Source organism: Carlito syrichta, unplaced genomic scaffold (assembly GCF_000164805.1).
Source record: "Carlito syrichta isolate Samal-C Ts95f unplaced genomic scaffold, Tarsius_syrichta-2.0.1 Scaffold307240, whole genome shotgun sequence".
NCBI classification, from domain to species: domain Eukaryota; kingdom Metazoa; phylum Chordata; class Mammalia; order Primates; family Tarsiidae; genus Carlito; species Carlito syrichta.
Window position 1 is genome coordinate 835,051 of NW_007251336.1, and position 12,060 is coordinate 847,110.

Below are 12,060 nucleotides of genomic sequence, written 5' to 3' on the forward strand. Positions count from 1 at the left end.
CGCTTCACATTTGTATAACAATGTTATTTAAGGAGTTTCCTACCTTTTAATTCACTGGTAAATGAATTAAGGGAATAAAGTGATATTATTTCCTCATGATCAACAGGGAAACTGAGGCATAGAGTCATTAATCATGCCCATAGTTTTGCAGCACGGTTGGAGTCAGATCTGAAACCTTTCGACTTGGAAGGGGATTACTAGGAAGAAAGCATGGATCAGGAAACAGAGATTAACTTGTCAGGTATGGATACATTCTTGAAAAAAACAATTGTTCCATTTGGTGGGTCTGGATCTTAGGCAGATGAAGAAACTTCAACTTCGTCTTGCTTTGGGAAAGATGGTGGCGGGGCGACCCTGAGGCTTCTTCAGTTCAGCATATCAAAGCACCATATTTTGGGGCATCAGTTTCTGAACCCCCATAGAGGGAAGACTATGTAATAATAGCAACAACAATAACAAAAATCAGATAAAAAAATAAAATATTTGAACGTTTATATGGAGTAGAGGGTAAAGAAAAACTGCCTCTCAGTATATTATATAGGTTCTGTTAACAAAGCAAATGAATTTCTATTCACTTACTTGAAATTAACCCTAAACCTAACCCTTTCTTACTAGAAACTTTGCTAGGGTTATTAAAGGAAATTCAGTATCAGTGCTATTATTACAAATGAAAGCATGAAAATAAAAACATAATGATAGCCTCTTTAGTGTCATCTTTATTTTTCATTTTGGTGTATATACAATTTTTTATTTGAACCGGATGTAGGGGCTCATGCCTGTAGTTCCAGCACTTTGGGAGACTGCGGCGGGAGGATGGCTTGAGCCTGGGAGTTTGAGACCAAACTGGGCAACATAGCGAGACCTCATCTCTACAAAAATAAAAATAAAAATATTAGCCCGTCATGGTGGCACATGCCTGTAGTCCCAGCTACTTGGAACTTAGGTAGAAGGATTGCCTGAGCATGGGAGGTCGAGGCTGTGGTAAGCCATGGTCGTGCCACTGCAGTCCAGTCTGGGTAACAGTGAGACCATGAATTAAAAAAATAAGTGTAAAAATAAATAAATATAAAAATGTTTTAATAAATGGTCCTGACCTCTGTCTCATAAATCTATTTCCTCCGTAAATCTGTTTCCTCCAGGCTGGAGTATAGTGGATTTTTTTGGTAGACACCGAGTCTCGCTATGTTGCCTAGGCTGGTATTGAACTCCTGGGCTCAAGCAATCCTCTCACCTCAGTCTCCCAAAGTACTGGAATTACAGGCATGAGCCAAGGCACTTGACCTATTTATTTCTTTTTAAAACATACTTCCAGTCCAGAAAGGCAGAGGAGACTAGGCCTATTGTTTGAAATTCAAGGCAGCTCCTCTGTGGCCAATGCATGTCTGTTCCTAACCTTTTCCTGGGTAGATCTATCAAGGTGCAGCGATGCTCCTGCTTATATGATTTTTAAACATTTCTCTTTGGGGAGAGAAAATGTAGGGAATAGGGTGAGAAAATCCCAAATCCCTTCCCTAATTTAGACAGGATAGAGGAGCCGGGCTCGGTGGCTCATCCTGTAATCCCGCACCTTTGGGAGGCTGAGGTGAATGGACTGCCTGAGTCCGCGGGTTCGAGACCCGCCTGGGCAACTTGGCGAGACTTCATCTCTACAATAAATCAAAATTAGCCGGGCGTAGTAGCGCGCGTCTGTAGTTCCAGCTATTTGGAGGGCTGAGGCGGAAGGATCGCCGGAGCCCAGCAGGTCGAGGCTGCGGTGGCGGGGAGCAGCCACTGCACTCCAGTCTGAGCGACAGTGAGACTCCAACTCAAAAAAAAAAAAAAAATAGGGAAAGAGCTGGAGTCCAAGGCGGGGAAACAGATTTGCATCTTAAAAGGTTGTTCCTTGTCCCTAAAGGCTCTGATCTGGAAAGCCATTATCTGCAATCCTTTTAAATTCTAGGTGGTTAACTAGCCTTGTGGCTATTTGTAAACTTATCTCCCGCGCTGGCCAGCAGGTTACTGACCACAAGGAGGGAGAGAGTGTGAATGTTTGGATAGTTAAAAAGTGACAAGAATCACATTTTATTTGTTATGCATTGTACATCGTATATCAACAATAATGGCAATAAATGCGAAAGTTAATCTACAATCCTATCACCCTATTAAGTCATTTGTTTCTATTTTCCCTTTTATTCCCTTATGCAAAGCACCCTGCTAGTCTTAGTTCAAGTGTGGCTTGTGTACATTCTGAAAACAAATTTGCATTTTGCTTGTAATTCTTTTTCCTTAAGTACTTCTGAAGCTGCAAACGATATATTCACAGTATGGCCTTAGTGGCTACCTAATATCCCATCCTGGACCTTAAGGAACTATTTCAGCGCAAGTATCCAACATTAAGGCGCCAACGCACTGCAAGGAGTCGACCTCGCGCTGCAGGGACTGGAGGGCAGTCAAGGTTAGGCGGAGGGCTGCTGGCTACCAGGGCGGAGGAGGGCTCCGGGCGAGTGGCAGTGCGCCAATCGCGCGGCTCCTCGGAGCACCTGCTGTCTTGGCGCCTTTTCCCTCCGGCCCCACCCCGCCCCGCCCCAAGCGCTCCAGGCGGCGGGCCGCGTCCGGGTGCGCGCGCAGCCCTTGCCCCCGGCGCTCTTGTTTGAGTACCTCGTTAGGTGTACGTGAGGCAGGAAGTGACGCGAGGCCGGGGGGCGGGAGGAGGCGGGGCCAGGCTATAAACTGACGTTGGGGGCTCGGCAGCCGCCTCAGAGAGCGTCGGGGTCGCGGGTGGCGGCTTGGGCAGTGTTGGACGGAGGAGGCGCCTGTGTGAGTGACGGGCCGCTGCTAGAGCTGCGCCGACCCTCGTGTGTGCTCCTCGTGTGTGCTCCTCGTGTGTGCTCGGGCGGTCACCTCAGTGCTGTGTCGCAGCCACCGAGAGCCGCAGGGGCAGCGGGCGGGATGGAACGGCGCCCGGGAACCCGAAGGGCAGGGGCTGCGGCGGGAAGGGCGCGCTGCAGGTGCAGCGGGGTGGAGCGGCTGTGGGGAGAGGGGCGGCCCCGCGCTTCGGGTCCCTGCCCTTGGCTGCCTTTCTGCCCGCCTCGGTCGCGGAGCGGCGAGAGACTGCTCTGTTAGGGCTCTGAGAGCCCGATGAGGGGAGCCCCACCGTCGCTCTGCTCCCCGCCATTGTGCTTCCGGCTCTCCGTGCCCCCGCCGATCTTGGTTCCTCACTAGCTCGCCCTTGAGAGCTGCAGGCCCTGCGGGGCCGGCCCTGGGCTGCGAGTTCGGGAGCGCATGGAGCAGCCACGCTGCGGCTGCACCGGCCTGCGGCGCTGGGAGCACGTGGCCGCTCCAGGAAGTCTCCCCAGGGAACTGCTGGCGGGGTTCGCGGATGACCTAGGGCTGGAAACGCTTCCTTTCTTCGGGACCCAGGCGGGCCCTGGTCTCACTGCTGAAAGGGGCAGAGCCGTCCCGGATTCGGCCAAGAGCGTGTCACGGGCATGTCGGAATTTCTGTGAACTGAACGTTAGAGCTGCGGAACAGCCTGATCTTGCCAGCCTCTGGCTATTGGCCTGGTGTGCGGCTTCTGTTTTCCCCAAGGCAGAATCCGACCGAACGTCTCAGGTGTTCACATTAAGACTGTCGCTAGCAGTCCCCTACACGATGGGAACCCGTAGGGATAAGACTTATAGTGTAAAAGATGTTTAGAAATGAGATGGTGTGGTCAAAGTGTTGTGCTGTATTGCCAAACGCCGTAGAGGCCCATTGTGTCACTGTTTCTGTTGAACAGTTCTTTAAGGTGGTAGTGGTGAGGGTGGGTAAGAAAATTGTGATTTGGCTCTTTTTGGTTAACGCTTTCAGCCCATTGCTTGTAGTGACCTTGGGTACGTCACTTATCCAGGGGACTTGTTTGCTGCTACTTTTCTGCGGGGGAGGTGGGGTAGGATTTAATTAGGAAATAATTGTTCTCTTGCAGAAGTATTTGACTACCTGATACCTTTATTCTAAGCTTACGTGTGAGTTCGGAATACTTGGTGCAGCTGGGGAATTTGACCTCGTTGACAAAGACATTTAAGCTACTTTCCAGGAGTTACCTACTGTGAAACTTCAGTTTAGGCTTTCTAAAGCCCTTGGGCCCTGCTAGTTTTTATGTCAGCTCTGGATTATAATATAGCTCACAAGAAAATCCAGAGTTCAATTTTTCTTTTTTTGGCATTGGTATCAAAGGGTTATGGGGTATGCATACAGCAAAGCACCTTTTAACTTTTCTTCTATGGTATGTTCTTGTCAAGTAATGGTGGCCGTGAACCTAGCCTGTGCTGAAGATTATTCACTAGAGAAGAGCAATTTGACTCACTTCCCTAAGGTGAGGCAGCTATTTGCCTTTGATAATGTACTTATCTATAAAGGAGCAAGGTTCCCAGCTAAGCCTGAATCAGGCAGCAGTGGAAGCTACTTTGGGAACTCTTCTGTGTAGGTCCTTCTGTCTGCTCACCCCGATGAACACAATAAGTATAGACTCCAATGACTTCAAGCAGTCCTTACCTTCAAGTGGGCTATCTCATTTCAGAGAGCTGTTTGGGAATGAAGGTTCTGCTTGTGTGTGTGTGTGAGAGAGAGAGAGAGAGATATTCTGTTTTTTAAAATTTCTTCCCGCTGCCCTTTCATTTTGAACCTATAAGATTAGACTCTAAAAGCTAGGAAAGATCTTGACCATTTCTTGTCAAGTCATTCTGGGTATATACAAATGTGAGTTCTGAGGAGCTTGCAGAAGTGTTGTGGGTTCGTATCATCTTTTTCATCTGGAAAATGCATAGTTGTTTAGGGAAATAGTTTGCATAGTATCTACAACCAAGTTACTTGAATTCTTGGAGTCCTACCAGAGAAACCTTAACATTTTCTGCTTTTAGAAAACTCTCCCTACTACCCAGGTGATTTCAGGATAAACCCAGGATAATGGCAGAGATGGGAAAATATTCCAGATTAGATTTTTTCATATCATTTGAAATCTCATATGCATCAAGCATGCCCCAGTACTGTTAAGTAAAGTTATCTTTACTTCTTATTACCAGTTAATTCAGTATCAGGTATTATAGGATAGGGAAATCAGTCATAGACTAGATGGCTTTATAGAGGTGAGCCTAGAAGAAATGAAGACCTCAAGGAATAGAAGAAGAATGTTAGTGGGTAAAAGCATGTGCTAAGCTCTGTCGCATTTTGGAGAAAATAGAGCTAGACAGTGAAATTATTAGGTTGTGAATGTCTCCAGAGCAGAACCTCAAAAGCACGTAGAGGAACTTCATTTTATGTGAGCTCCAAGGACTTGAAACAGTGGCCTGTTTTCTAAGCTGAAGTGAGCTTGTCATTAATAGTAAATGACTTCTTATTTTAAGAAAATGGAGTGACAGCTTTGGGTATGTTATGCATAGATGAAAGAATATTGTGGTATCTGATCCCCTTTCCGCTTTATGTATTGCATACTGATCTCTGATTTTGATACATCACAAGGAAGTTTAAGTCCTCAAGATAATTACTGCACTTGAATGGAATTTAATGCCATATTTCAAGAAAGTAGGAATATGTTGGTTGAATCTTAAAGAAGTTTGGGACTGTAGTTTAGTATCTTTGCCCCTTAACTTCCATCTCAAAGACATTTCAGATTCTCCTTCTATTTTGTGGTTCAAGACACATGGGGCTGTTTTGCTTACCTTTCGTTATTAATGTGAGACATTGAATTGTTATTTTCAGTCATCCTTGGGAACACAAGTACCTAATATAAATAAAAATCAAGGTGATGTTTGGTTTCTCTCTCCTGTAATTTCAGCATTGGTGGTGGCATCTTGATATAGGTCAAATAAGAGTTGTTTGGCTTTTAGAAGTAGTGTTTTTTTGTTGATGGACATGGGGTTGCCCAGTACCTGTGTTGGCCTGGCTGGTTTCAGACTCCTGATCTCAAGCAATCCTCTCATCTCCCAAATCCAGCCTCCCAAAGTGCTGGGATTATAGGCATGAGCCACCATACTCAGCCAGATGTGATCTTTTAACAGAACTGCATGTTTATAGATAGGATAGACTGATATGAAGTTTCTTTCCTTTTCTTTTAGAGCACATAAATTAGAGTGATTTCAGTTGAAAGAAAACCCATTAAGGAGTTCTTTTTAAATAGAAAACTTCTTTACTCTGTGAGGTCATTTTGAAAGAATGACTCAAATTTGTCATATATAAAACTTAAGGAGTAAGTATTGTGGTCTTCACGGAGGCAGATTTAAATGATGAGGTTAAAGTGGAAATTGCCTAGGTCACAATTTTTTTCTATATTTCGTATATGAAAGGAATAACATCTGTTGATGTAAGAACCTCAAGTATATTTTTTTAAAAAAAGAAATAACATGTTTTCTCAGTAAAAAATGTACCTAGATTTTAATTATACATAATAATTACATATTATCTCTGCAGACTTGCAGTAACTTAACCTCTAATTTATTTAAATCCTTTATTTGGAGTATTTAAATGTGTTGTAACTTTGCTTAAAATTAATTTAAAACTAAAAAGCTTGAGGAATGGCTGTTTCAGATGCATGTTAAACTTGTAAGATGTTTTTTTCTGGAAAAGGATGATTAAAATTGGTTGAGGGTGTGGCCTTCTAGTTCTGGCTCTAGCGATTGGGTCAGTACTCTTCTGGTGCCATGGTAGTGATAAGCTTTTTGTACCATAAGGGGCAAGAGATTGTGCTCCTAAGAATATGATACATTGCATGTTGACTTCTAATGCCAGTTTACATAATGTCCTTCATTTTGCAATCTACGTATACCACACTGCTTGCTTTGTGCCATGTGGGTGTTTAATGTGACATAAGTGTACTTGTATATAGGAGAAACCTTAAAATAGATAGTGATGCACTCAAACTAAACTAATTAGAAAATCCAGATCTTAGTTAAGACTTTACCTTAACATAGGACTCTGCTGATTAAAATAGAGGTATATTTTGCTTTGACAAAAGTTTTTTCTTAAGTTTCCAAAGATGAGACACAATTTCTTTTTTTTGTGAGTTGGAGTCGCACTCTGTTTGCCAGGCTGGAGTACAGTGGCACGCTCACACCCACCGCAGCCTCCACCTGATGGGCTCAGGTGATCCTCCCGCCTCAGCCTTCCAAGTAGCTGGAACTACAGGCATGCACCACCATGCCCAGCTAATTTTTCTTGGTTTATCGTAAGATGAGGTCTCACCAAGTTGCCCAGGCTGGTCTGAAACCCATGGGCTCAGGCAGTCCTCTTGGCTCTACCTCCCAAAGTGCTGGGATTGTAGGTGTGAGCCACTGTGCCTGCCCGAGAACACAGTTTCTGTAATCCAGTAACCCATTGAATTTTATTTCTAGATGACTAATTTTCACTTTGGATAAGTCACTTAGCCTCTCATGTAATTGGCCTTTTCATGTGTAATATTGCATAATCTGTGTTTTTCTTTTTTTGTTCTTATTTGTGTTAAAGATCTGTCAAATCATTTGTAGGAGCTACTCATTTAATCAGAAGGATCAGGATTTCTCCTATCTATTGGAGATGCTTTATGATCTTTGTAGCATGATTGGTCTTGACTTAATTCTGCTTCAGTTTGTGGGGTCTAAAATTTTTTTTTCCCTTTTATTAGAGAAAGAGATGGGGCCTTGCTACATTGCGTAGCCTGGTCTGAAACTCCTGGGCTCATGCAGTCCTCTTGCTCCAGCATCCCAAGTCCCAGGGTGCTGGAATTATAGGTGTGAACCACCATATCTGGTCTCCCACACTGTAATTTTGAAAATTTTCAAGCCTGAATGAAAAATTAAAATAATTGTACACTGACAATCCATGTACCCTTTATCAGGATTCATCAGCTGTTAACAATTTCCCACATTTGCTTTACTTCTTATAAACTTTTTTTTTAGATTGAAAAATATAGTTTATTTAGAAAGCAAATGGGAGAGGAGAGATAATCTAAGTAAGTATCACACTAAATTCAGTTATGTAAAAAAATATTTTGGCTAAAGACCTTTTATAGGCAGGGTATGGTGGCTCGTTCCTGTAATTTCAGCACTTTTGGACCTTGAGGCAGGGAGATCACCTGAGGCCAGTAGTTCAAGACCAGCCAGGACAACATAGCAAGACCCCCATCTATTTTTTAAAAATTAAAAAGACTTTTTCTAGAAAGCTGATAATATATTTAAAAGTAAATTTGATGTATTATAATCAATCTAGCCTAGTATTGTAAAGTTCTTACTAATCTGAGACAGTGGTCTCTATCTCATATTAATTCTCTATCCTAAAACTAGGTTCTTCTGAGTGGCAGCTCAAAATGATGGATCAAGCCAGATCAGCATTGTCTAATTTGGTAAGGTATTTTCAGTTGTATATCTGTGTCTGCAGGAACATAAAGTATACAAACATGGCTTTTACTCAGTAAGCATGAAATAATACCCAAAGCTATTATCAGGTATTCATTTACATTTGAACTGGTGGTCTTCAGGCATAACTGTCCCCACAAAGGAGGGGTATGTTCAGTGTTAAGTAACGTTAATTGTAGAAAATATAAGAAGTTTCAGGGTAATTTGGGTGTGGTGGAGGGCCAAGTAGATAAGATGAACTAAAGAAAGCACTGATCAAAAATGTCTGCTAGGGGACATATAAAACAGAAATACTGAAGGATATGAGAAGGCCAGCATGATCTCGCCTTCATCTACCATGACTTAACTGGGCACAGGGAGGAATGTTGGTTTGAAATTCCCCTTAAGAGTATATAAGCTGGGCGCAGTGGCTCAAGCCTGTAATCCCAGCACTTTGGGAGGCCAAGACGAGAGGATTGCCTATGCTCAGGGGTTTGAGACCAGCCTGGGCAACTTGGTGAGATCTCATCTCTGCAATAAATCAAAAAATTAGCCGGACATAGTAGCGTGTTCCTGTAGTTCCAGCTACTTGAATGGCTGAGGTAGAAGGATCGCCTGAGCCCAGCTAGTTGAGACTGTGGTAGCCATGAGCATGCCACTGTACTCCAGCCTGGGCGATAGAGTGAGACTGACTCAAAAAAAAAAAGAATGTATATAAAAAGTCATAATAATGGCCCAATAACAAGTATACTACTTGACCAAATGTTTTGTTCCCATTCTTTCATAATGTTTTCTCTCTCTCTCTCTCTCTCTTTTTTTCCCCCAAAAAATCTCAGTTTGGTGGAGAACCATTGTCGTATACCCGATTTAGTCTGGCTCGGCAAGTAGATGGTGATAACAGTCATGTGGAGATGAAACTAGCTGTAGATGAAGACGAAAATACTGACAATAACATGAGGGCCAATGTCACAAAACCAAAAAGATTTAATGGAAGTATCTGCTATAGTAGTATTGCTGTAATCATCTTTTTCTTGATTGGTAAGAATGGCCATTAAAAACTTAATGTTCTTCATAACCAATTCTGGGAAGTCTTTTATTTTAGTACAGCAGATATTTATTTTGTACCTTTCTAAGTGTCACTAGGGTTACAATCATGACTGAAATCTAAATGGCCATTGAATTTAGTTTGGTAAAAGAAGAGTCTCGTGAATCATTTCAATGTGATGTGCAAATGTTATACTAGACATATACACAGGGTATTTGTAGCATAGAAGCTCAGTCGAAGTTTCAAGGAGGGCTTTTGGGAAAAGTTATGTATGTTTTGAACAGGTAACTCTTTGAAATAAAGCTAGTATATAGTTCATTGGATTTGATGGTTTAAAATATCAAAGCCAAGACACATTATTTACTTTCAGATTACTTAGGATTTAATTAAAACCAATATTTTCAAGACTTAACTGAAAATATTAAGTTCTTATAGGGATAGATAGATTAAATGAAATGCTGAGTTCAGCTCTGAAACTTTTATCTTTAGGATTTATGATTGGCTACTTGGGCTATTGTAAACGTGTAGAACCAAAAGCTGAGTGTGAGAGACTGGCAGGAACAGAGTCTTCAGTGATGGAAGAGCCAAATGAGGACTTCCCTGAAATACCTCGCTTATTTTGGGCAGACCTCAAAACAAAGCTGTCAGAGAAACTGGATACCACAGAGTTCACCAGCACTATCAAGTAAGCTTGAGCTACTTCACAAGTTTAGCCTCAATATCTAAACAGATTTTTATTGAATATTAGTTACCATGAAATAGAATGAACAGTGATCTTGAGGAAAGGCTTTTTAGAGTAGGGGAGACTTCCCGTTTTTAGCTAAAGGAGTAAGGAGTCAGTGAAGAATTGAAACGATACCAGTAGAGAAGAAAAAGTAGAACTGTTCTGGGCCCCTTTTCTTAAAAAAAAAAAAAAAAAAAAAGCACAGGTCTTTGATGTTTTCACCATCTGGTACTTTATAGCTTATTACTTGCTGTCAGACTTTCTTTAACTGTCCGCAAGGACATCTTTAGTCTTACTCATTTAGATCATGATTAACTTGACTGCCTGACTTGCTGTGTCTCTAGTATTCCTTGATTTCTGCGGACTCTCACCCATTAACCTGTACTCCAGAAAGTATCCTTAAGGTTTCTGTCCTTCAGTTTTTAATATCTTCCTTAGACATCTCTGTGTAAAGAACAAGCTTTTCTCTTTTGCTAGTTTCCTATAGTTTTAATGGCACTATAATTTTTTTAGTCTTATATTAGAAATCTTGGTGTTTTAGTTCATTTAGTGAATGCTTTTGTAGTGTACTGTATGCCAGGCATTAAATGTAGTCCACCAAAAAAAGAGAACTGAGAAATTGAGTATATTTGGAAAGAGCCATGGGAGATCAGAACAAGGAAGAATATCGCTTCACAGGGATTCAAAAATGCTTCAAAGTAGGTGAAAATAGAAGCTATACATCTTGTTCACCAACAGTATTATTGTCTTTATCTTGCCTGTAGTGGATCTCCTGGGAGTTACTCATTTGCCCTAAAACTACTCTAAGCAGATACATTATATTAGGATGGAGCTCTTGAAGGAGTGTTTTACAGTGGATTAAGAGGTTTTTAACAAATTTGAAGTCATAAGTGAAGGTTTTAGGCACAATTTTTTCTCTGCTGTGTCTCTTCCCTGGTCAATCTAGAGGTTTTGGGTTACAGTTCATTCATCTTAACTATGAGGGATAATATTATGTTAAGCCTTTTAAACCATTGACTTGATCGTTAATTGTTTATTTTAAAATTCAACTTAAGCTGGGCATGGTGGTTCACACCTATAATCCCAGGCTGGAGGATCTTTTAAGGCCAGGAGGGCAAACATAGCAAGATCCCGTCTTGAAAAAATAAAATAAAATAAATTAAACTCAAGTTCATTTAACAGATATATTTTTTCCTCCAGGCTGCTGAATGAAAATTCCTATGTCCCTCGTGAGGCTGGATCTCAAAAAGATGAAAATCTTGCAATGTATGTTGAAAATCAATTCCGTGGATTTAAGCTCAGCAAAGTCTGGCGTGATGAACATTTTGTTAAGATTCAGGTCAAAGGCAGGTATGTTGAAAGATGGTAAACTTACTTTTGTATGAATAGCTACTTTCAGGCAGGCTAAATATAGCAAAAACTTTTGAAGTAAAAATCGAGGTTAAGATGTAGAGCTAAATTTCCTCAAACCAAATAATGTAAAACAAATGCTAGATGTAAACTATGTAATTTTTTCCCCGAAAATGACCTTTGCTTTATTTTAACTTTTTTATCAGTGCTCAAAACTCGGTGACCATAGTGGGTACAGGCGGTGAATTTGTATACCTGGTGGAGAATCCTGAGGGTTATGTGGCATATAGTAAGGCTACAACAGTTACCGTAAGTAAGGCAAAACAGCATGAGATTCATTTCCTTGTTGAATAGCTCAAAAACTCATTACCTTTACTGTTTTTAGGAGTTACAATATAAATTTACTTGTAAAATGTAACTGATCGCCGTGCTCAAAATGTAACTGATCGCCGTGCTCGGTGGCTCAGCCTGTAATCCCGCGCCTTTGGGAGGCTGGGGAGAGTGGATTGCCAGAGCCCGCGGGTTCGACCCGCCTGGGCAGGCGAGACCTCATCTCTACAATAAATCAAAAAATTAGCTGGGCGTGGTAGCGTGCACCTGTAATTCTGGCTACTTGGGAG

General features: G+C 41.8%; 1 protein-coding gene across 1 annotated transcript in view; it reads left to right on the forward strand.

Annotated features, from left to right (window-relative positions):
* Window positions 1-217: 217 nt before the first annotated feature.
* TFRC (transferrin receptor) overlaps window positions 218-12,060 on the forward strand; it is a 29,714-nt gene continuing 17,871 nt past the window's right edge. Inside the window, exons 1-6 of the mRNA XM_021715638.1 lie at window positions 218-241; window positions 8,271-8,329; window positions 9,158-9,359; window positions 9,856-10,051; window positions 11,291-11,440; window positions 11,647-11,749. Coding sequence (XP_021571313.1) covers window positions 8,294-8,329; window positions 9,158-9,359; window positions 9,856-10,051; window positions 11,291-11,440; window positions 11,647-11,749 — 687 coding nt within the window. The 5' untranslated portion in view covers window positions 218-241; window positions 8,271-8,293. The remainder of the gene's footprint in view (window positions 242-8,270; window positions 8,330-9,157; window positions 9,360-9,855; window positions 10,052-11,290; window positions 11,441-11,646; window positions 11,750-12,060) is intronic.